We start from the raw sequence: 26346 nt of genomic DNA on the forward strand, positions 1-26346 counted from the left end.
AATTTTTTCACTTATTTAAGTAGGAATGCTCTAAAAACCTTAGTCTTTACTCTTGTTTCATACTGCAGTTGTTTGATTAAACCACCAGTAAAGTCCCTCTGTACTGGCTGGACAAAATCACTAGATAAGAATTCATTACAATCTCTTCCAAGAAACCAAAATAATCTCAATACAAATTTTGGTGGCTAATATGTTACAGTACTTACAGATACTTTGTTTCTTAATGGCAAGTTTGTTGAAAAGTGTATCATTAAGTGAATTTCATCATACACATAGAAATAAACAAACCTATTACAATGTAAGAACATTCATAAATTGCACTCACTATTCCCAATGACTTTATACTTTTTTTTTAAGATTTTATTTATTTATTTGACAGAAGAGGGACACAGCTGGAGAGGGAACACAAGCAGGGGGAGTGGGAGAGGGAGAAGCAGGCTTCCCACCAAGCAGGGAGCCTGATGCGGGGCTCGATCCCTGGACCTGGGATCATGAACCGAGCCGAAGGCAGACGCTTAACAACTGAGCCACCCAGGCGCCCCTCTTTTTTTTTTTTTTTTTTTAAGTAAACTCTATGTTCAATGTGGGGTTTGAACTCATGACCACGAAATCAAGAACTGCATGATCTACCACTTGGCCAGCCAGGTGCTCCTATTCCCAATGACTTTAAATATAAAATCTAATTACACAAAGACAAAATTCCTTACCTGATTTAACCTTGTATACCAAATAGCATACATGCTAAAAATGAGAAACATTTTAATAAATCTCACATTAAGAACCTTGGAAGTCACTCTGCATTAGTAATGGCAGAAAAGATAAGAAAGAAGAAAATCAATTTCTTAGAGATTTTTTAAAGGAAGAATGGATTTAAGGGAAAATTCCTTGGGACTCTTTAGCCTTTTTTTATTCTGTACTTTTCAATGCTTCAACATGATGCCAAAAAAGAATATACTAAATAAAAGTAGCCAGGAAGGAAATAAAACATTTATAAGATATATTTATTATTTTTCTGACCAAAGTGCAATGATTTTTAAATCTTAAACAAATAACTGAAAAAAAGTATTCAAGAAAATAAAACACAAATGGGAAATTAACCATTAGATGTTTTTACTTCATACCAACCCTACATTTAGTCTAGAAAACAAACAAAAACACTTTGAATGAAGTGTTACCAAAACGCTAACCAAATCATTGACCATAAACCTCATACATGCATTTCAAGGTTCCACTGCTAGGAATTCTGTTAAGATCAGTTTAATCACTAAGAACACTACATAATAGAGGACAGTAACACAGGTCATTAGATGCGGTCCCTGCCCCTTACCCTCAGATTTATGTCAGAATAAAGCTGACAATTCTGCCAGGCTCTGAACCCCCAGTGACCCCCATCCCAATCCCTGGAAGCAAAGAAGATGCCCTGTCACACAACTTTGTATAAGTTGTAATAAAACAAAGCCTAAGTTTTCTTATCTTTCTACAGGAAATGGTCAATTATTTGATAAATACTAAAACACTTCTAGGAATTCATTTTATGAGTTTGTTTACCAAACACATTTTGCAAGAACCGACTACACAATAAGTTCCTTTGGAATTTGGTCCACAAATTCACTTAACAGGTTGGAAATTTAAAACCTGTAAGAAAACAAGGAAGTGGGGAATCCCTAATCCTAACATGTTGTAATTATTAAAGGGAAATACAGACATACTAAAAAGTTTTGCTCACACAAGGCACAAACTATAAAAGGGATATATTTTTTTTTGAGTAAAAACAAAGAACTAAGCTGATATCCTTCTTTGTTTTGTGAGCACCATAGCTAAGATGAAGTTAGACCCGAATTCACTGTCTACTCCTATAACCAAAAAAATCTAAGATAAAAAATTTAATTTGTCTTACTACATACTTTCCAGCCATTAACTGAGATGTAATTTTGAAAGATTAAAACTGCCTTAAAAAGGGGTTGTAATAGCAGCTATCAAAGCAATATTCAAGCATGATTTTGAGGATGCTTTCAGGTTTAGAGTTAGCCTTCTTTGTCAAAAATCTTCACAACTTCATCAAAAACCTGTAAAGGACAAAAATAATAGTAATTTAAAAAGAAGGCATTATTAAAACACTATATGGCTAAGTTACTGTTAAAAAGTAAATTTTCTATTAATTTTCAAGATGTATCATTAAAATATATATTGTAATTCCTTGGTTTCATCTATCTTACTTTAGACAGTAGTATGTAATATCATAAACACATATAAAATTGTGAACAAGTGCATTCAATTTTATTAGTGTTTTCAGGACAAAACAAATTTCTTATCAGTAGCAATTATTGGATAAAATGTAAACTGAAGTGGCTTATTTTTCTAGTTCTGGTTCTAAAGCACTAAGTTCCCTGATATATCACCTCACCTCTAGGGGAAGGAGTAATGGATAAAAAACCAACAGAACTATGTGATAAACAAGGAAAGTCCAGAAAGGAAGACTCAGGGAATCAGGGCAAGAGGAGCTGGATTAAGAGACACTAGAAAGAGCTGCTGGGCACTGAAAGATCATGGATTTTCAGAGGCAGAGAGAAGGGCTGGGTTTGGAAGCCCTGAGCCCCTGGAGCTGTGTGCCCTGTGATGAAGAGATAGAAGCAGCCTGGGGCCCTTGAGCTAAGAGGACTCGCCATTACATTAGAGATTTTATAAAATGAACGTGGTCCAAATCACAGTTCTCAAAATGCCAATTTTCCAGTGCTTGAGAAAAGAGGTTTGGAATTAATAAACCACCCACTTCTTGTGAAGAACAAGTCTGAAGTTGTAAAATCTATTTTAGACACTATTCAAAAAGGAGAAAAAAAATCTCATTTTTCATTTAGTCTCCAGGGTCTTGAAAAGCAAACAAACTAATCTGTCATATCTCTTTTTCTCCTGCCTATCTACCCCCTTACCCCATGAAATCACATTTTTACTTGACTTTTAAGGCAAGCTAGGGATACTCACTTCGTCAACAGACTTAGAGGCATCTATTTTCTTGACTTTCCCCATTTCTTCATATAAGTCAATAATTGGCTTTGTTGACTGAAGATAGGTCTGAATTCTGCAAAAGCAGCAAATAATGCAAGGTTCTAAGTGTCCACCCATTCTTCCCCATGTTATAGGATTGCTTGGAGCACAACCCAGATCTGACCCAACCGACTCCCTTACCATCTTCTTAGACCAGATATTTTACATATTTAAGCATGCCATTTTCTTTTTCTGGGCAAAACTGAGGCAGGTATTTAATCTCTTCCTCAAGTTCCAAACTGAGCCTAAGGTGGCGATGTGTAAAATCTGCAGAGTACCTCTTCTCCAAGCTCTCTCTGTTGTCATCACTTCTACCACTACTCTTTCCCCTCTCAAGGCATCGTTCAATACAGATCTAAAAAGAGAAATAAATAAAATAAAAAAAAAAAATATGTGAATTTGCTAATCACTTTTGCCATTCTTTTAACCTAAAAGGAGAACAAAGTTTGAAGAGATTACAAAAAACCTCCTACATTAAAACTAATTTGTCTAATTCATTAATCAACATGCAAAGTCCTTTTAAATTTAAACATGTGGTTCAATTTATATAAACTAGGTTAAATAAGTACAGAGCATAATAAGAATTCATTCATGACTCAGTTTTTCCTGTGTACTTTTTTTAAAACCGCAATAAAAAGAAGATCTGTATGTGTATGCTTCCATGTAGGACATATTATTAACTTATTAGGTATGAATTACATGCCTCAAACTTTGTTCCATTTTGCTTACTTTTTGATAATTCCATAAATATCCAAATATTTAAGAATCAACAAATTTGCATTTGAATAAAGTATCCCTTGTTAATCGTGAATAAACATTCCTTGGTTATAAAGCTGCGGTAACATTCTAAAGTTCACTTTGAAGAATAAGTGAAAACATATTTTTGGGGGTTGGAAAAAGAGAGTTAGATTTTAAAACAACTCAAAGCTGCAGCAAATCTCTCCACCAGAGGCACATTTGCAATTCAACCCAAGAATAGCCAACTTCCTTCAAGGCAGTACTTTAGATTCTTATTCTTTCAGGCTGTTGGCGTTAATTTAATGAAGTTATATTACAGCTGTCAAACAGTCAGGTCTTTTAATTAAATGATCCTGAGAAATTCATTTAGTTATTCAAAGATATATCTGGCTATGTTATTAGAAGTACCAGGAAGAAAAAGAATGCTTTCCTGCTTTTTTCAAGATCATTTCACTCTCAGAAGATAAAAATCAAGCTATCTTTTTTCCCCCCAAATCAAGCTAACCTATGTTTCTTTAAAATAGAAAGTTTTCCCAACTTCCCCAAAATGTTTCCCTAACATCCTAAGGCAATACTCTCTGATAAGAGTGCATACCTAAGAGGTAACAGCGCAGCTTCGTTACCTAACATTATTGTACAAGTCAATTCTTACTTAAAAACAAAGCAAATACTTGTTATCTTGAAAATAAAGCAAATTTTAGGTCCACTAGGTTGCTGATGCCAAATAGTTTTTAGTAGTCCAACAGCAAGACAGTGCTGTTCCATCCATCCAATTTACCAGTTCAAAGTAAAACTGCTGCCAATATAAAATGTAAATATAAGTAAAAAGTCACTTTGTCTTTCTCTAATAGTTGACCATCAATTGGTTAAAGCCCATGTGAGCAGATGAAGGTCTTCATTACCTCATTGTTACAGTCAAAAAACAGAACAAAAGACACATCTGCCTTCCCATCCATGGTCTTGTTCCAACCTTGAAGGTTGTCTTGATTTCTTGGAAATCCATCAATCAAGAATTTATTCTTCTGAGCATTGACAGCCATTGTCTGATCCATTTCCTAAAAGAAAAGAAGATTTAGGTTCAACAGGACATCAACAAAATGCAATTTCTCTTTTTCTTTTTTTTCAGTGTTAACATGTTTAATAAAAGCATATGCTAGGTACAAAAGTAGCCTAACTGAGGAGTGACTAGTTTTACAAGGTTTATGGGGTGAGGGTGTAAGAAAAGGTTTGACCCAGGAATGATGTCCATTTGAGGGGGTATTTGAAACAATGAAGCATAAGCAGAAATGTAAAAAAAAAACTCATAAGGTAGATATTAATAAATGACTACAAAATGCTGACTGACAACACAGAAGAAATTAAAATATAAAGAGGCACAGAATTCTATTAATTTTAAGTTGGCAGCAAAAAGATTAGTTGAAAAATGGGGTGAAAGGGTAGAGAAGTCCTTTTTTTTAAGACTTTATTTTTACTTAAAATTTCAATTAATTAACATATAGTGTATTATTAGTTTCAGAGGTAGAGTTCAGTGATTCATCAGTCTTATATAATACCCAGTGCTCATTACATCACATGCCCTCCTTAATGTCCATTACCCAGTTACCCTATCCCCCCAACCCCCTCCCCTCCAACAAAATTCAATTATTTAAACAGGGTGGTGGAGATATGAGTATTTGTTTTGTTATTATTCCCTAAATCACTAGTAAAAAGTGGAGGGTGCATAGAAAAAAAAAAAAAAGACTTAAATGAAATGATCCAATGTAGCAAGTTGGTGGAGTTACAGGTATGTACCCCTTCCCAATTTATACACATACACACATAAAATTTTTTTCTGCAGTTTCTAAGTTTTCTACAGTAAGCATTTATTACTTTCACATATACATTCACAAAGTTATGAACAGCAAAAAGAAAAAAAAATAAGCATTAACCAGTATCTTTGCTTCAGCCACTAGAGACCCTATCTTGCCTTCCCCTCCCCACCCCCAAGTCATTTCGCTGTAGGAAGAAGTATGCTGCTTCTGCAGGCATTCAGATTCTCTGCAGTTCAAGTCCAATTGCACAAAGCTTTGGACAAATGTAAAGAGATTGTTAGCATTAATTATTAGCATAAAAGTTAATACATTTTTGACTGAAGCTAATTAAACTTTAAATGCCACTAGCTACCCCATAACACAGGTAGCAGAGGAAAAGAATTCAGTCAAGGAAGACAGCAAGAGTAGCACGCTTCACCATCCTCCCCCAAAGTCTGAGGCCGGAATGTCGAAATATGTGAATGGGAGATGCAGATCTCTAGTCTCCAAATCCTCACCACTGCCAGCCACCACGGGGTATGCACTGATGCACGACTATGACCAACTCTGAAGAAGCCTCTATTCCAAAGCTAACCAACAGCCAGTCCCCTCAGTACTCAAACTATCTCCTTGTTCCTCAAGAAGAACAAGGGCTGTCAGGCCCTCTAATTCCTTCATCTGAGGGTTGGCTTTGTCCCACCATTTGCTTCTCCAATATTCTCCAATAATACAAAACTTTCATAGAATGTTTTTGGGCCCCTCCTATAGCATTTCTACCCTAATTATGGTAGAGGAAGATATCTGAAGAGGTGCATCAATATTCTACTCACTCAACATACACTTACTCAAGGCCTATTACCAGGGAACATGGACAGTGACATGGCTCTTGGGGGGCTCATGGTTCAGCAGGTAACAAATATGTGTAAAGAAATGTGCTAAGTTCTATGAGGACATATGAAAGGATGCTATGATAAAACAAAGAAATAAAGCACGAACTACCTGGAAAACAGCCTGAGAGAGCTTTACGAGAGGTGGCAGTGGAACTGAGTCCTAAATAATGAAGTGGCAAGCAGACGGGGATCAAGGTACTCCAAACAGTGTAAACTGAATATACAAAGGCTCAGAAATGAGCAAGCATAATAGCTTTGATGAATCTCAAGTAAGCTGAGGCAGTTGAATATTAGGACACGTGTACAGATGGTGGGAGATATGACTAGAAAGTAGGTAGGGGCAAGATTAATGAAGAGCTTATTATGCCACACTAAGGAACTGGTTTTTATTCTGGAAGCAACCGAGGACCACTAAGGAATTTTAAGCAGAATATGCTTATATCACCTTCTGGAAAAAAATCTCCCTGACTGGGGTGCCTGGGTTGCTCAGTCTGTTGAGCGTTGACTCTTAATTTTGGCTCAGGTTGTGATCTCAGGTTTGTGAGATCAAGCCCCATGATGGGCTCCGCACTGAGTGTGGAGCCTGCTTGAGATTCTCTCTCCCCTCTCCCCCCTCAAAAAAAAAAAAAAATCACCCTGACAGCACCATGAAGGATGAATTAGAAGGGGACAAGCATGGATTAAAGGCAAAAAGACTCATGAGGAGGCTCCAGGTAAGGAAAAGAGGATCTGAACTAAGGTGACAGTGGTAATAGAAAAGGTGAAAAATACAGAATGGTCCCCAGATTTCTGGCTTGGGCACAGATGGTGGAACCATTAACCAGGACAGGAGATAAAGGGTGATCACACTTTAGATGATACATTGATACGCTGAGACACTTGTGTAATATTCAGATGGATGTCTAGTAATTAGAAATGTAGATCTGGAGTTAAAAAAGGTGTGTGTTAGAGCTATAGATTTTAGCATTTGTTAGTATAATGAAAGCCTTGGGCATGGCTAAAAGCATCCAGCATGAAATACATAAGAGAGGAGAACCATGGATAAAACCTGGAGAACATCATGGTTTAGGAAACTTGCAAGGAGACGTAAGAAACAACAGCTGTTGAAGCAGGAAAGAAGAAAAATGGTGTCACAGGGCGCCTGGGTGGCTCAGTTGGTTAAGCGACTGCCTTCGGCTCAGGTCATGATCCTGGAGTCCCTGGATCGAGTCCCGCATTGGGCTCCCTGCTCGGCAAGGAGTCTGCTTCTCCCTCTGACCCTCCCCCCTCTCATGTGCCTTCTCTCTCATTCTCTCTCTCTCAAATAAATAAATAAAATCTTAAAAAAAGAAAAAAGAAAAATGGTGTCACAGAGAACAAAGAAGTTTCAAAAAGACAGTGGATAGAGTTAAATACTATAAGAAAAATGACTAAAAATATCCCCTAGATTTTATAAGGAAGATCACTGGTAACAACAGCAAGAATAGTTTCAATGAAGATGGAAGTAGAACCTCACCACAAAGGGTTGAAGAGTAGAAAGTGAAAACTGTAGACCACTTTTTCACAATGTTTAGTGATAAAGTGGAGAAAGGGCATTAAATCTAGAGAACAGGGAGAGAGGAGGCACCTGGGTGGCTCAGTCCTTAAGCGTCTGCCTTTGGCTCAGGTCATGATCCCAGGATCCTGGGATCGAGCCGCACATCGGGTTCCCTGCTCAGCGGGAAGCCTGCTTCTTCTCCCTCTCCTGTTCCCCCCTGCTTGTGTTCCTTCTCTGGCTGTCTCTTTCTCTGTCAAATAAATAAAATCTTAAAAAAAAAAAAAAGAGAATAGGGAGAGAGGATATATTCTGGAATAGAAGCACATTACTCCCATCTCTGAAACAAAAGGTAAGAATGTGTGTAAATGAGTCACTCCTCCTCCTCAAGTTTCTGTGGTTCCATCCAGGTGCTCATATATCTCTCTTCCATTGGGTTTTAACTATTTCTTGCTGTTCTCACTCCTGCATTTCTCTTTCATTGTTTCTTATATGTGAAAATACCTGTTAATAATTCATCTTGGGGGCGCCTGGGTGGCTCAGTTGGTTAAGCGACTGCCTTCGGCCCAGGTCATGATCCTGGAGTCCCAGGATCGAGTCCCGCATCGGGCTCCCTGCTCAGCAGGGAGTCTGCTTCTCCCTCTGACCCTCTCCCCTTTCATGCTCTCTCTCTATCTCATTCTCTCTCTCAAATAAATAAATAAAATCTTAAAAAAAAATAATTCGTCTTGGGAATCTACAGTGGAGAGATGCCACGTAAATGCAAGATACCTGTTTTTAAGATGGGACATATTTTGATAGCTGTTAATCTCCATATTTCATACTGAAGATGGTGACACATTCACCACAAAAGAACAACAAAATTGAGAAAACAGCAACAACAGGAAGGTCATGGTTGAAAAAGGAAGAAAGGGAAGGAAGGAAGGAAAGGAGGGAGGGAAGAAAGAAGGCTTACAAGGAAACAGAAAAGGGAAAGGAGGCGGGAAGGAAGAGGAGGAGGGGAAGGAGAAAAGGAAGAAGAAACAGAAATGGAAGTGAGACACTGTCTGCATGTTGGGGAAGGATCAAGGACACACATATGGATGTGAAGCTGAGCGAGCTGATCCTAGATCAAGACAGAGAATGCTTGCTACTGTCCAATTTCTTCCCAGGTGAAAGTAGAATGTCCAGTACTACCATTCTCAAACAGCATGACCACTTACCACAAGAAAGAAATTTAGCACTCTCATTTTTTTTTTCATTACTCAAAGGAAGGGCAGATTTAGTTTCATATTTCCTTGCTGGTTTAAACTGGTTGGCATTCACACTCCTTACCCTCTTTAACAAACTGATGGTTATCTCAACTGGCACAATCTTTCCATCTTTAATGTACTTTTCAATGAGTTCACCATACTGTGAATCTGGGTTCTTCCTTTCATCACGAAGAAGTTCTCCTGCAGAAAGGTGTGTGTAACCATATTTCTGAAAGAAACAACACATAGGGGAAAAAATCAGAATACATTCAACCCAGAGACGCCTGGGTGGCTCAGTCGGTTGAGCATCCGGCTCTTGATTTCAGCTCAAGTCATGATTTCGGATCGAGCCTCACATCTGGCTCTGTGCTCAGTGTGGCATCTGCTTGTCCCTCTCCCTCTGCTCCTCCCCAGGCTCACACGTGCGTGCATACACGCGCTCTCTCGTTCTCAAAAAAGAATACATTCAACTGAGTGGTAGGACTATCAATTTTTTTTCCTTTATATTAATTTCTATAGTCTAACTTTTCTACAATAAATAAGATTTGCATGTATATTAAACTAATAATAAACAAATTTTAAGAGATTTCACACAATCAAGTTTGCTTAAAAAACATTCTTAACCTGGTAGGGCAAGGTAGCTATAATGTTCACACACCAAGAAATCATCTGAAGATGGTGACACATTCACCACAAAAGAACAACAACATTGAGAAAACGGCAACAACAGGAGGGTCATGGTTGAAAAAGGAAGAAAGGGAAGGAAGGAAGGAAGGAAGGAAGGAAAGGAGGGAGGGAAGAAAGAAGGCTTACAAGGAAACAGAAAAGGGAAAGGAGGCGGGAAGGAAGAAGAGGAGGAGGGGAAGGAGATTCAAGGCATTAACATTTTATTGTAAAACTTCAGAAACACAAAATTTAAATGTCATTAATAATGTCCAAAGAAATGCCTAACAAAAACCTAAATAATTCAGGCTGGGCCGGGAAGTCGGAATCTGGATTGTTTGCCGTCGTTTCTATGCACTCGCTGGTCCTGGCCCGGCCAGTGCCGCCGCCGCCGCCGCCGCCATGGGGAAGCGACAGCATCAGAAGGACAAGATGTACATTACCTGTGCTGAATACACTCACTTCTATGGTGGCAAGAAACCAGATATTCCACAAGCAAATTTTCATCGTTTGCCTTTTGATCACTGCAGTCTCTCTCTGCAGCCCTTCGTCTACCCAGTCTGCACCCCTGAAGGCGTCGTCTTTGACTTGCTTAACATCGTCCCTTGGCTTAAGAAGTATGGGACCAACCCCAGCAACGGAGAGAAACTGGACGGGAGGTCCCTGATCAAGCTGAACTTTGCAAAGAACAAGGAAGGTGAGTGATCCCTTTTACAGCCAATTCGAAGACTGTGCCACAGACCCCAGTGGCCCTGCCTCTCACCAAATTCTCTGCAGAATCCATCGTTCCTTTCTGATCAAGCTGGACACTTAATTTTTCAAATATGTAGGGGCGCCTTGGGCTGACTGAGTCAGTGGAACCCGCAACTCTTGATCTTGGTGTTGTGAGTTCAAGCCCCACATTGGCAGTAAAGATTACTTAAAATAATAAAGTGGTTAAAGTGGCAAAAAAAAAAAAAAAAAACCTAAATAATTCAAGGCAAAAAAACAAAACAAAACAAAACAAAAAAAACAAAAACTCACCACTGTTGGCTGTACCCACCTTCTACAAAATGCTTCCCTTCCTTAAACTCAACACATCTAAACTGAACTCATCAGCATTTACACTAACCCTGTTCTTCTGGTCTGTTCCCTTTCTTGGTAAATAGCACAAGTCCTACCTCCTCCACAAAATTAACTTTCCTGACCATTCTGGAAAGTGGTCACATAATCAAACAGTGTCTTCAAGTATCACTGTCTCTCTACCTAGACCAGTACCTTCCTTACCATTCTTAAAAGTCCATCTCCTCCTCTCTAGTTGCAACTAAAGGTCTCATCTGTAAAATGGGAATACAGATACCTATTTCATAAGTTAGTGGTGATGACTGAATGAGATAACGTACATAAACTGCCTACCAAAGAGCCTGACGCATAGTATGAGATAAAAGTCATCAATTACCTTCTTGCCATTATGAAGATACTTATCTTAAATAATCTATAAGCATTTTTTATATATGTATATATATATCATTTTTATATTCTATATATACATACACACACACATATACATGCACAGACCTGCATATGTACTCACTTTAATGGTTTCTATGGAAAGACCAATCAAGAGGCTTAAGTGAAATAACAGATATGAATAGCCTATGAAAGGTCAATAGTATTATTATGATTGTGATGATCATTATTATGTAGGACTACAAATGATGCATTAGGTCAGGGTATAGGGTAATAGTTGAACTAAGTCATATGAGATGCTGTAGTGTTGTTCTGCCATTCCCCCATGACTGGAATGAAAAAACAATGCAGATCTAAGAAACAATTCTGAATAATGAAAAGCTTCTTCTGCCACATGAACATACACATTCCCTGTTATTAAATCAAAAGAACTATAAAATCTATTTTAAAAACGTTTTTGGGGTGGCACCTGGGTGGCTCAGTCAGTTAAGCGTCTGTCTTTGGCTCAGGTCATGATCCCAGGGTCCTGGGATTGAGCCCCGCATCGGGCTCCCTGCTCTGCGGGAACCCTGCTTCTCCCTCTCCCACTCCCCCTGCTTGTGTTCCCTCTTTCGCTGTGTCTCTCTCTGTCAAATAAATAAACGAAATCTTAAAAAAAAAAAGAAAGAAAACGTTTTTGGGGCACCTGGGCAGCTCAATCAGTTAAGCCGAGGACTCTTGATTTCGGCTCTGGTCATGATCTCAGGGTCATGAGATTGAGCTCCAAGTTGGTTCCATGCTCAGCACAGAGTCCGCTTGTCCCTCTCCCTCTGCCCCTCCCCCCACTTGCTCGATCTCACTCTCTCTCTCTCAAATAAAATCTTTAAAGAAATTTTTTAAATAAATAAATAAAAAGAACACTTTATATTAAAGAAAAGTTTTTACTTTCTATCAGGGCACTCAGAACTATATTCAATTTTCAGTTACAACAATCATCTCACCCCAAATTCTTAAGACTCCCTAAATGGGTTTTTATCTCATCCATAGTTCAGTGCACAATAAAAATTTAATGTCTTAAATTTATCAATTTCAATATTAAGATCTGAGGAAGCCCACATTCCCACCCCCCCTTTTAAAGTAGAATGTTTCAATCGCACAGTTCATAAAAGCTCTCAATCACCCAGATTATGGTGAGACTTCTTTCTTTGGATTGCAGAAGCCATACATTCTTTACCCCCTTTTCAATTCTAAACATTGTTGGCTAGCTTGTTCTCAGTGACTAAAGTAAGCAAGCGGCAAGGCAGTCAGCAAAGGAAAACAAACTCTAAACAGTTTATTTGCTGACTAAAATTGGGCATAACGTTGGATAAGAAACAAAACCACAGTGTCACTCGTGTCTCTTAGTCATACAGCCCCTTCCATTAGAATAATCAAAAGTGTATTCTGTTGTTGTAATAGGCTTAAGAAAAAAAAACCCTCCCATGGTTTACAGAAAATGGAAATACAAAATGTTTAATTATTTAAACTGTTATTCTAAAATTATTTCCACACCACACCATTTTTAAATGCTACTTTGATCACCAAGCGTAAGGAAACTTCTGAAAGATGGGTGTAGAAAAGACTATAAAAAATGAGGCGTGACCCACGTTCCCACTCACTATTATAATTTTCAAAAAGCATTTTGCAACTAGTGTCTATAAAATTTTATAGCAGCTCCATTTCCTACAGCTTACTTTGTTTCCTGCTTGGAAGTCTATGTTTGCTGGATATTCTCATCTGGTCTAGAGATGATAGCATATGGTAATATTGAATAAATGCAGAGACAAACAGTACTAAACAATGGCAAATGCTTAGTGAAACACAAACTACACAGACTGCTCTGTAGGGATTGCCTCTGCTGCATGAACAACATACATTTAGAAGCCCAGCTACTAATCTAGAAATCAGTGCATAGGGTGTTGATTTCCTGGCACTGGTGTGCTCAAATTTACAAGCTTTATATTGCATTAAAATGGGTTTTGGCATATCACTTTTTAAAAAGAGAAACCAGTCGTAAACTGTAGAGGTATACAAATGATATTTTAAAAAACAATTACCCATAGTTCGTCAAAAAGAGAGAAAACAACCTTATCTGCAAAGTCTAAGGAAAGAAGGAATTTAAGTAAATATAACCATGTCAGATCTATACATGTATCTTCCTATTTCTCATCCACATTCCATTTTTAAAAATCCTCTATTTACTGCTTTTTTATACTGTATTTTTCTTAAGGATTTTGCTAAAGCTTTCCTCTTACCACCGAGTTTCTACAACAAAAAAGCAACTATCACTTACACACTAGCTATTATGGTATTTTAATAACAGCTAGACTTTAAGGAGCATGTTTTTAAAGCATTCTGTTGTCATTAAGTAGTCAGGGATGCCAATTTTGAGGAAAGCAAGCAAGGCTATTTCTTAGACTTAACCAAAACTTTTTCACATTCTCTGACATTTCCTAGCAATTAAAACCTAGTGGGTCACTAACTGCAGTCTTAAGAATAACATTCAAAACCACAGCAGATTACAATAAATACAATTACAAGCTACTATTCAACTAAAAAAACAAAAATAGTTTTCTAGTGACAAATATCGGTCTAAACTTTTTACTTTCATTTTCTCCTTTAAGCAACTGAAAAAAAGGGCGCCTGGGTGGCTCAGTTGTTAAGCGTCTGCCTTTGGCTCAGGTCATGATCCTAGGGTCCTGGGATCAAGCCCCGCATCAGGCTCCCTGCTCAGCGGGAAGCCTGCTTCTCCCTCTCCCACTCTCCCTGCTTGTGTTCCCTCTCTCGCTGTCTCTCTCTCTGTTAAAATAAATAAATAAATCTTAAAAAAAAAAAAGAAACTGAAAAAAACAACTCAATAAATTTTCATAAACCACATACTAAGATTTGGAGGGAGAAAAAAAAAAGCACCACGTTCTCAATAAGGACAGAATGGCACTCTATTTTACTAGGTGAATGTTGACAACTTTATGATATCAAATCTCCAATCTTCTTGATGGACTTTCACTTCTTAGCAATCATCGTTCCTTCTTTCTTAATTTGGGTAACGTGGTTCTATGTGAACAAAAACAACAATAAACACGATCAAAAACAAAACCACAACAACAAAAAGGAGTTCAAGATAAAACTGATGCAGGGTGCCTGGGCTGGCTCAGTCGATTAAGGTTAAGCATCTGCCTTGGGCTGAGGTCATGATCCCAGGGCTCTGGGATTAAGCCCCGCGTAGGGTTCCCTGCTCTGCAGGGGGCCTGCTTTTCCCTCCCTCTCTGCCTCCCCCCACAACCCCCCCCCGCCCCGTTCACGGTCTCTCTCAAGTAAATAAATAAAATCTAAAAAAAAAAAAAAAAAAGGGTAAAAAGGATGCGTAAATGGCAAGTCCTTGGAGGCAAGAAGAGATCCAGATGCCAGACACCTCCTCCAGTTAGTGTGGCAATTGGAAAGTACCACAGGGGGGCGCCTGGGTGGCTCAGTCGGTTAAGCGTCTGCCTTTGGCTCAAGTCATGATCCCGGAATCCTGGGATCGAGCCCGGCGGGAGGCTTGCCTCTCCCTCTCTAGCTCCCCCTGCTTGTGTTCCCTCTCTCACTGTCTCTGTCAAATAAATAAATAAAATCTTAAAAAAAAAAAAAAGAAAGAAAGTACCACAGGACTGCTTCTGAGCCTCACAAGAAAGGGCACATAGCAGATATATTAGATACAAATATATTTTTAATGCAACTGTGTGTGTTCAAATTATTGGGTGTCCTTTAAATAGTGGACACATCTATGAAGCATTTAAGATTAAGTGTATTTTGCATTCCCTAGAATATTAGTGAACCTTAAAATCTTAATTTTGGTTATGTACTATCAACAATGCACCTTCAGCAAAACACCTAGAAATGCTGCAAGGACTATCCAGAGCCATCCATACTCACCAGTCTGGTGCTTGTTGCAAACAACAGCTTTAGAGCCTACAGCCTCCCAGCATCATTTTATGTACGCCTATCATTCATTTCAAAGGCATTTCCAACAGAACTTTTTCCATTTACTCTAAATTGATAAGGACCTTCCAAGAACAGAAACAGCCAGTCTTGGGGAACTTACATTACTTTGAACGTAAAAACCGACACAGTGCCCAGACGCTTAAAACTGGTCAAATGTTTAAGGTTCCTTCCAGTTTCACCCACAGAGGGTTTGAAAAAGGGTCTTCCCTATAATCACCATTAAAGAAAGGTTAGCATTAAAAGAAAAAAAAAAAAAAAGACTATCCAGTGCAAGAAAAGCTGAGTGTAATAGTTGACTTAAGTCGCTAGAGGATTTCCAATCTCATTTTTAGTGTGCCCTCACTGTATTTCCAAATGTATTCATTGTATTTCACACGCCTATTAACTGAAAATCTACATATTAACTATAGAAGTTATAAACTGAGCTAAATCTTTTCTTAAACAAAAAGCTTTAACAGATTTTAAATTAACATGAAGCATACTTCTTTTTCTAATTAAAGAGTGATATTTTAAAAGCTTATATTCTGAAAAGAGGAGGGATATAATCCATTCAGCTGCACACAATTATAGCACCATTCATTTTCCGCGATGTTTTGCTCTTCATATAAGAAAACTTTAATTCAGGCAATACTTGGAACTTACTCCATTTTTTTTAAAGATTTTTATTTATTTATTTGACAGAGACACAGTGAGAGAGGGAACACAAGCAGAGGGAGAAGTAGGCTTCTTGCTGAGCAGGGAGCCCGATGTGGGGCTCGATCCCAGGACCCTGGGATCAGGACCTGAGCCGAAGGCAGACGCTTAACGACTGAGCCACCCAGGCGCCCCTGGAACTTACTTTAAATCCATAAATATTTATTGAGTGTCTATGAAATGCCACGTCATGTGCTGATTCAGGGAAAGTAAATAGGATGTAACAGTGACCTGCATATATAAAGTGACCGGAGCCCTACTATTAACTAATAAGGTAATTCTTCATACTTGGCACAACTTTTCCTAAGGAATTCAGTCTTTACCAGCACCGTCTGCTGTGGGAAGAAGTTGATTCCTCAGAGAGGGTGGCAAGAAGACAGAACAATATATAAAACTTAAAGCAAGGGTGAGTTAGAAGCCACCCAACACTGTTTCCCCACCTGTGTAAGCCTGCATATCCCTCTAACAGTTTGCAAAAGGCTCTCAGATAACTGAGGATTTGTGTACCTGATTTACATACTGAATGCCCCCTATAGCCTGTGAATTGGAATTTTCACACTCCAATTCCATTCCAGTTGGTCATTTCCAGTATTTCTCTTTTAATTCATCTCACCCATTCTTAATCAATCTGTATTCCCTACATTAGAAGGAGATGGAAAATGGTCAAAGATGAAGACCAGGCCCAGAAACCTCCTGGTATTCCAGGACCTCAGAAGCAATAATTTGAAAACTTCCAACACTAATGAACAGGCACAGAAGTCTTGTCAATCTTAGAAAACATTCTCTGATCTTGTTAACTGAATGATCAATTCATACAGTCACTGTAGGGTCTACAAGCTATACACTCATATCACTATAACCCAAATATTGTTGCAGGTGGCATAAGAACCTAGAGTTCAGTTAAGTCATTTCCTGTGAAAACACTTGGAGGACATATATCAAACCACGCATATGAAGCCCTTGCCTCTATTTCACATTAGAAAAGAGAGGCTTTTAAAATATTAAGCCTAACTGTATTTATTATTTTTAAAAAGTAAATAACATTAAAATCAGAATATCATTACCTACAGAATACCAAAAGTAATAAAGTCACCCTTAGAGATATAACTACTTGAGAATGCAATTTGTAAAAAGCCTCATCACAAATAACAACATTTTAACAGCTCAGGTTCTCCTTAAGGGCTAGAATTTATTTGGATTTACAAATCCACTCTTGGGTAAAATGTGCAAAGGATACCAAACTCTGAATTCAATAATATATACAAACACAGCATTTGAGCATCTGCAAAATTATCAAACTAATGGAGAAATGCACTTACAGAAACAAAGAACTCAGCAAGAACCACAAGGACATAAGAATTTTGCATGAAGTCACATCCTTGGAGCACTGAACTGAAAGTTAAGGGATTAGTTTTAAGACTAACTCTGTCACAACCCTGTGTGACACTGGAAAATTATGTAACCTTTCTTAGATCTCAGCTTCTTCATTTCTAAAACACAATATCTATACTATCAGAAATAATATCTACACTACACTATCAGCTACAGCAAAGTATTACAACTAGAGGCATCTCCTTAAGAACATACTCCTAAATACATGGTCTACACTGCTAGATTTAAGACCTACTATGAGAGCATTCACGTCAGGGAGAAGTTAAGACAAACATATTCAGATTATTCCTGGAACAAAGTCCAAAATAATCAGCGGCTAAACTACAATTACATACTAATTAAGGAAAAGAACTACCAAACAGGCTCAACAGCATACAAATGTACACAAGAAAGGAGCAAAGTCAACAAATAACTATAGAACAAGTATAGTACGATAAATGACAATCCAATCCACTATGCAAATAGCCTCAAACACAGAGGCTCCAAAAATTGTCATCAGAGATATATTTGAGTACATTTAAAAATTTATGAGAACAGGAATTTATCTTGCTTATAAACAAACAGATCAATAGCTTTCCAATCAACTAGCAATGATTAATAAGAAAAAAATACATTTTAAAAGATCCTACTCAAAACAGCAATAAAAACTTAAATTTAGGATTAAACCTGAAACTAATGTATAAAAATCATATAAAGAAATTAAAAACCCTTAAAACCATTATCACAAAAAGAAAGCATTTGGGGCATCTGGCTGGCTCAGTTGGAAGGGCGTGCAACTCTCAATCTCAGGGTCATGAGTTCAAGTCCCACGCTGGGCAAAGAGTTTACTTAAAAAAATAAATAAAATATTTTTAAAAAATAAGTAAAAAGAAGGCATTCTGTGCTTCTGTGTTCCTGAATAGAAAGACACAATACTGTAAATATTTTAAAATTCCACAAATTAATCTATGAATTTATTGCAACCTCAATCAAAATTCAACTGGAATTAATTTTTTTTAATGAAACAGAATGAACTGATTCTCAAGTTTATCAGACAGTAACTGTGAGCAGAATGGCCAAACCTGAAAATAATTTTAACAAGTGGAAACTTGTCCTACCAGGTAGCATAAAATATTATAAAACTATAATAATTAAAACATTTTAACAAGTGGAAACTTGTCCTACCAGGTAGCGTAAAATATTATAAAACTATAGTAATTAAAATAGTATAACACTAGTATAAAAATACGCAAACAGAACAACGAGACTCAACAGTCCCAAAACTGACCCAGGCGTAAATGGGATTTCAATAAATGATAGACTTGGGGCACCTGGGTGGCTCAGCTGGTTAAGCAGCCGCCTTCAGCTCAGGTAGTGATCCCAGAATCCCAGGGATCCAGCCCCACATCAGGCTCCCTGCCCAGCGGAGAGTCTTCTTCTTCCTCTGCCCCTCACCCTGCTCTCGTGCTCTTGTCTCTCAAATAAATAAGTAAAATCCTTAAAAAGAAATGATAGACTTAGCATCTAAAAACCAATAAGGGGACTGGCTGGCTAGCTCAGTCAGTAGAGCATACAACTCTTGATCTCGGGGTCCTGAGTTTGAGCCCCACGTTGGGCACAGAGAATACTTCAAAAAAAAAAAAAAGGTTAAAGAAAACTTAAATGAGTGGCACCTGGGTGGCTCAGTCAGTTAAGCATCTGCCTTCTGTTCAGGTCTTGATCTCAGAGTCCTCGGATCAAGCCCCACGTTGGGCTCCCTACTCAACTGAGAATCTGCTTCTCCCTCTCCTTCTGCCTACCCCACACTTGTGCTCGCTCTCATTCTCTCTCTCAAATAAATAAAACCTTAAAAAAAAAAAGTTAAGGGCACCTGGGTGGCTCAGTCGTTAAGCGTCTGCCTTCAGCTCCGGTCATGATCCCAGGGTCATGGGATTGAGCCCCGCATCAGGCTCCCTGCTCGGTGGGAAGCCTGCTTCTCCCTCTCCCACTCCCCCTGCTTGTGTTCCCTCTCTCGCTGTGTCTCTCTGTCAGATAAATAAATAAAATATTTTTAAGAAATTTAAATGAAATAAAAATTAATGAGGAAAAGATTAACTATTTAATAAATGATACTTGTGCAACTAGCTACCCATCTGGGAAAAAATTAAATCAGATTCCTGCATCATACTATATGAAAACTAAACACAAGGAAAAAACCCTATGACAGTACTAGAGAAAAAAAATCTTGAGATATAAAAAAGGCATTCTAAAACAAGAACCAAGTCAGCTAAGATTTATGTCTGACCACATAAATAATAAAAACTTTGGAACAAAGAAAGATATCATAAGTATAATCAAATAACAAGCAAGAGCCTAGAAGAAAATGTTTTCACCATACAAAGGTGAAAGGGGTAATACATACTATACATAAAGAGATCATACTAACAAAGAAAAAAACCTCAATACAGAAATGGGCAAACGATAAGAATAAACGATTCACAGAAAAGAACTGATGCTTAATTCACTGGTAATCATAAAAATGCAAATTAAAACAATGTGATTCAGGGGCACCTGGGTGGCTCAGTTGTTAAGCATCTGTGTTTGGCTCAGGTCATGGTCCCAGGACCATGAGCCCAGCATCGGGCTCCCTGCTCCGCGGGAAGCCTGCTTCTCCCTCTCCCACCCCCCGCTTGTGTTCTCTCTCTCGCTGTGTCTCTCTGTCAAATAAATAAATAAAATCTTAATAAAAAAAAAGATGGGGCGCCTGGGTGGCTCAGTCGGTTAAATAAATAAAATCTTAAAAACAAAAACAAACCAATGTGATTCCATTTTCCACCCATCAGATTGGTTAAAATAAAAACTCTGCTCTATCTAGCTATGACAAGAATGGAGGTTGGGGTGGGGAAAAACCAGCATCCTCATACTTTGTGTGAGTGTGAACTGGTTCAGCCTTTTTAGAGGGCAATGTAGCAGAATCTATCAGAATTTAAGTTTACATACCCTCTGGCTCAGTACTTCCGTCTCTAGGAGCTGTTGCTACTGAAAGAGTTGTACATGCACATGAAGACATTCTGTACAGGGAGGCCTGGGTGGCTCAACCCGTTAAGCATCTGCCTTTTTTTTTTTAAATCTGTTATTTATTTGACAGAGAGAGACACAGCAAGAGAGGGAACACAGCAGGGGGAGTGGGAGAGGGAGAGAAGCAGGCTTCCTGCCAAGCAGGGAGCCCCATGCAGGGCTCGATCCCAGGACCCTGGGATCATGACCTGAGCTGAAAGCAGACGCTTAACAACTGAGCCACCCAGGCGCCCCAAGCATCTGCCTTCCGTTCAGGTCATGGTTCCAGGACCTGGGATTGAGTCCCACATCGGGCTCCTTGCTCAGTGGGGAGCCTGCTTCTCCCTCTCCCTCTCCCTCTGCCTGCTGCTCCCCGTTTGTGCTGTCAAATAAAATCTTAAAAAAAAAAAAGACATTCTGTACATGAATGTTCACAGCATCATTTGTAAACAAAATCAAAATGTTCACCAATATACAAGAGATTAAATAGATCACTGTATGTATTACGAATGAAGTAGAGCTATCTATATGGAAAGCTATCCAAGATACACTGTTAAGCAAAAATACCCAAGTCACAAAACAACAGGCAACGTGTGTGCACATAGGTGTGCATGCATTATATCTGTGTATAGATACATCAAAAAAAGGGTGCGTGGCTGTCTCAGTCAGTAGAGCATGCTACTCTTAATCTCAGTGTCATGAGTTGGAGCCCCAGGTTGGGCGTGGAGCCTACATTAAAAAAAGACCAGAAACACACACAAAAAATTTTTTAAGTGATTACATAAGGAGTACTCTGAGGTTGATTAAGGAGAACTTTCATTTTTATGCACTTTCAAAATGTTTGAATCTTTTATAATGTACATGTATACATATAAGCTTTTTAGAGTTTTAATATACATACTTTTACATAAAGCATATATACTACCTACACATCTCTAAATGGCAAATATCACAAAGAAAAATTAATGAGTTAAATGTTTTATTAATATAAAATCCTTGGACCATGAGAGACTACGGACTCTGAGAAACAAACTGAAGGTTCTGCAGGGGGGTGGGGAGGATGGGTTAGCCTGGTGATGGGAATGAAAGAGGGCACATACTGCATGGAGCACTGGGTGTTATGCACAAACAATGAATCATGGAACACTACATCAAAAACTAATGATGTAATGTATGGTGATTAACCTAACATAAAAATAAATAAATAAATAAATAAATAAATAAATAAATAAATAAATAAATAAAATAAAAATAAAATAAATAAAATCCATGCGGCATGTGGCTGGCTCAGTCGGTGGAGCATGTAACTCCTGATCTCAAGGTTGTAAGTTCAAGCCCCACATTGGGTGTAGAGATTACTTAGAAATAAAAATCTTAAAAAAAAAAAAGTACATATATATGTATATATAAAATCCTAAGAAAACAGCAAAATGAAATTCAAAAAGCCTCACACGAAGGATAAAATCCCTATATAAAAAGACATGTAATTTGGGGCGCCTGGGTGGCTCAGTCAGTTAAGCGTCTGCCTTCAGCTCAGGTCATGATCCCAGGGTCCTGGGATCGGGCCCTGCATCAGGCTTCCTGCTCAGTGGGGAACCTGCTTCTCCCTCTCCCTCTACCTGCTACTCTGCCTCCTTGTGTTCTGTCAAATAAATAAATTAAAAATTTTTTTTTAAAAATGTAACTTCAAGAAAAAAGGGAAAGAGGACCTGTATAATCAAAAACTTATTTAAAATTTAAAACTAAATCATTGTGGAGAATAGCAAAAACTAATTCAAATGTTTGAATAAAAAATTTTTCTGTAAAGTGATCCATTCCTTAAACACAAGAGAAACAAAAGTATAATATAGCAACACAAAATTGTGGCATGAAGTCAAGAGTTGTAGAAGGAGACAGAAAACAGTTCAGTTTTATAGCTTAGAAACAGATGGAAATTTAGAGACAACACTCAGTTGAGAGAATCCAAAAGGCACAGCAGCAAAGGTTTAAAAGGAAACCTATTCCAATGAAGCCCTACTCTAGACACTAGAGTTCAAAATTATAAGCAAGTTGTTCTGAAAATGACACCTTCATGGCAAAAACAATATACTCATACTACTTCTAGTCTCCAGAATAACCCTTTGGAGCACTTTCAGAACTTTATTGTGCCAAGCAACCTCTCTCAACTGATTTTTTAGACATAATTAATCTTGCTTAACTTTAACAAAGAATCATCTTCATTTTAGTCCACCAACCTGTGCTAATAGAAGAAAGTGTGAGCAAAACCATTATTTTTTTTCAAAGATTTTATTTACTCATGTGTCAGAGAGAGAGCACAAGCAGGGGGAGCTGCAGGCAGAGGGAGAAGCAGGCTCCCCGTGGAGCAAGAAGGCCAGTTCGGGACTCCATCCCAGAACCCTGGGATCACCACCCGAGCCGAAGGCAGATGCTTAACCAACTGAGCCACCCAGGCATCAGAAAACTATTATTTATTTGGCTTTTAAAGATAGGACATGCTTTAAAATTGGGGTTATAAAGTGTAGTTTCATTACATTTTGCTGAATCTAAAATTAAAGTCAGAAAAACAAATGAATAAACAAAAAGCAGGATCTAATCTACAAATACAGAGAGTAAACTGATGGTTACCAGAAGGAAGGGGGATGGGCAAAATGGGTGAGGGGAAGTGGAAGATACAGGCTTCCAGTTATGGAATGAATAAGTTATGAGAATAGAAGACATGGTGTGGGGAATGCAGTCAATAATATTGTAATAGCATTGTACAGTGACAGATGGTAGCTACACTTATTGTGACACAGCATAACCTATAGAGATGCTGAATCACTATGTACACCTGAAATTAACGTAACATTGTGCATCAACAATCAATCAATCAAAGTCAGTCTAAGAATACACTTTTTTGATGGCACAGCCATCAAATCCTAGCCCAGCCTGGAATTCAATGTTGGCCACAGATAACTGTACCCATTTTTATAATGTAGAGCAGAATGTAAGGGACTCCCAGTTCTTGATTAGAGACTAATTTCTTCCTATAAGGGAAAAAGTGGTAAATGTATGGGAAATTTTAGGGCAAATTTTCTTTCCTGCCATGACTACACAACAGGAAGAATGCTAGAAACCATTCTGCCAAATGGGCAACTTCTCTCGCCCACCCCACTAGTCTGACTTAACTTGGACTCAATTACACCCTAGAATCAGTCAAGAAAATAATAAGAATCTGTTATTACCACTCTTCCTTTCCATTTACCACTACCCCCGCTCTCATCCACCCCCTATTCTCAGTCCCAAGTACAAGACATACACTTACCAGCTGTCCTCTTTTTGAGTTTTAAACTTACTTATCAGTCTTTTAATCTCTGCATCATAGGCGATAGAAAGCATACCATATGCTCTAATGTGCAAGATGTAAGGCCTCATCAAAATTAAGAACTACCGTGCTTCCAAGGATACTACCAAGAAAATGAAAAGACAACCCACAGGATGGGAGAAAATATTTGCAAATCATATATCTATCTGGATAAGGGACTTGTATCTAAAAATACATAAACAACTTTATAACTCAGTAATAAAAAGATAACCCAATTCAAATAATGAACAAAGACAATTTTTAAAATGCAATATTCTGGGAAAAACAGAAAAAAAGGACAAGGGATCCAAATAGGCATTTCTCCAAAGCAGATCTACAAAAGTCTGGTAAGGTGTGCCTGGGTGGCTCAGTCGTTAAGTGTCTGCCTTCGGCTCAGGTCATGATCCCAGGGTCCTAGGATCAAGCCCCACATCAGGCTCCCCACTCGGCAGGAAGCCTGCTTCTCCCTCTCCCACTCCCACTGCTTGTGTTCCCCTCTCGCTATGTCTCTGTCAAATAAATAAATAAAATATTTTAAAAAAAGAAAAAACAAAACAAATGCCTGGTAAATATGGGAAAGTTCCTCAACATCATTAGTCACTAGGGAAATGCAAATCAAAACCATAGTAAGATACTACTTCACACCCACTGGGATAGCTATTAAAAAAAAAACAAAACAGGGACGCCTGGGTGGCTCAGTCGGTTAAGTGTCTGCCTTCAGCTCAGGTCATGATCCCAGGGTCCTGGGATCGAGTCCCACATCGGGGATCCTTGCTCAGCAGGGAGCCTGCTTCTCCCTCTCCTTCTGCCTGCTCCTCCCCCTGCTTGTGCTCTCTCTCTGACAAATAAATAAAATCTTTAAAACAAACAACAAACAAACATGAAAAAAACAGATAAGAAGTGTTGGCCAGTACGTCAAGAAACTGGAACCCTTACACCCGGTAGGTAGGAATGTAAAATGGTGCAGCCACTTTGAGAAAGTCAAGCAGTTCCTCTAAAGGTTAAACATAAAATGTCTGCATATCATCTATCTGACAAAGGCTTCTTAATATCTAGAATAAAGAACTCCTATAACTGAACAACAAAAAGACAACTCAATTAATAAATGGCTCAAGGACTTGAATAGACATTTCTCCAAAGATACACAAATGACCAAGTCTAGGAAAGATGCTCATGCTAGTCATTAGAGAAATGTAGATCAAAACCACAATGAGATCCCACTTCACACTACTAGGATGGCTGTAATTAAACAAACCAAAAATAATTAAGTGTTGGTAAGGATGTGAAGAAATTGGAACCCTCACACATTGCTGATGGGAATGTAAAATCTTAACAGCCACTGTGGACAACAGTTCGGCAGTTCCTCAACAAGTTGAGAAACTCATCATAGGACCCAGCAATTATATTCCCAGCTATATACCCAAAAGAATTCAAAACAGAGACTCAAACAGATGCTTGTATGCCAATGTTCATTGCAGCATTATTCACAATAGCCAAAAGGTGGAAGCAGCCCTGTCCCACAACAGACAAATGGATAAACAAAATATGATATTCATACTACGAAACATTAGCCATAAAAAGGAAGAAAGTTCTGACACATGCTAATGTGTATGAACCTTGAAAACAGTATGCTAAGTGAAATAAGCTAGATACAACAAGACAAATATTGTGATTCCACTTGTATGAAGAGCCCAAGATAGGCAAATTCATAAAGGGAGAAAGTAGATCAGAGGTTAACAGGGACTGGGAAAAGGGAGGAATGGGAACTTATCCCTATATGGCACAGTTTCTGTTTGTATATCAAAGAAGTTTTAGAAAAGTGATGACAGCTGCACAATGTACATGGTGAATGTGATTAATGCTGCTCAACTGTACACTTAAGATCGTTAAAATGAGAAACCTTAGCTGTATTTTACCACATTTTAAAAAAATTAACAATGCAATATACCAAAACCACTGAATTATACACTTCAAATGGGGGAATCATTTGGTATGGAAATTATATCTCAATGAAGTTATTTAAAAAAAAACAGAATACAGGGGCGCCTGGGTGGCTCAGTTGGTTAGGCGTCTGCCTTCAGCTCAGGTCATGATCCTGGGGTCCTGGAATCAAGCCCTGCATTGGGCTCCCTGCTCTGCAGGGAGTCTGCTTCTCCCTCTGCCCCTTCCCCTCCCCCTGCTCATGTTTGCATGCTCTTCCTCCTCTCTCTCTGAAATAAAACCTTAAAAAAAAAATACAATTTCTGAAAAAATCACAAACAACAAAATTTCCAAAATAGGCAATTATATAACGTATCTAATCTATACTGTATATTTTAATATAGATTATATGATAAAAGTATATTTATTAACATGGTAATATGTTTATATTATAAGTGAAAAAGCAAGTTTCCAGATAGCATGAGCCTACTAAAAAAAAAAAAAAAAGTCTGGAAGAATATGCCCAAAAATAGTGATTGGTGGTAGCTTTCTCTGGATGGTAAGGTTACTGGTAATTTTTATACTTTTTTTTTAAGATTTTTATTTATTTATTTGAGAGAGAGAATGAGACAGAGCATGAGAGGGGGGAGGGTCAGAGGGAGAAGCA

At 38.2% G+C, this 26346-nt stretch overlaps 2 protein-coding genes across 2 annotated transcripts in view; one reads left to right on the forward strand and one right to left on the reverse strand.

Moving 5' to 3' along the window:
• Nucleotides 1–980: 980 nt before the first annotated feature.
• The window catches only part of CMPK1 (cytidine/uridine monophosphate kinase 1), a 38106-nt gene continuing 12740 nt past the window's right edge, over nucleotides 981–26346 (reverse strand). Inside the window, exons 2-6 of the mRNA XM_028106924.2 lie at nucleotides 9288–9434; nucleotides 4683–4835; nucleotides 3321–3397; nucleotides 2980–3076; nucleotides 981–2066 (exon numbers count right to left, since the gene is read on the reverse strand). Of these exons, the coding sequence (XP_027962725.1) occupies nucleotides 2025–2066; nucleotides 2980–3076; nucleotides 3321–3397; nucleotides 4683–4835; nucleotides 9288–9434 (516 nt within the window). The 3' untranslated portion in view covers nucleotides 981–2024. The remainder of the gene's footprint in view (nucleotides 2067–2979; nucleotides 3077–3320; nucleotides 3398–4682; nucleotides 4836–9287; nucleotides 9435–26346) is intronic.
• LOC148164526 (RING-type E3 ubiquitin-protein ligase PPIL2-like) lies at nucleotides 10183–10784 on the forward strand. The gene is made up of 2 exons (XM_088022993.1): nucleotides 10183–10565; nucleotides 10699–10784. Exons 1-2 carry the CDS (start codon nucleotides 10271–10273, stop codon nucleotides 10716–10718), a joined length of 315 nt encoding a protein of 104 aa, XP_087879119.1. The 5' UTR covers nucleotides 10183–10270; the 3' UTR covers nucleotides 10719–10784.

Source organism: Eumetopias jubatus, unplaced genomic scaffold (assembly GCF_037043125.1).
Source record: "Eumetopias jubatus isolate StellerSeaLion01/CBP00866 unplaced genomic scaffold, mEumJub1_p1.0 scaffold_4, whole genome shotgun sequence".
NCBI classification, from domain to species: Eukaryota; Metazoa; Chordata; class Mammalia; order Carnivora; family Otariidae; genus Eumetopias; species Eumetopias jubatus.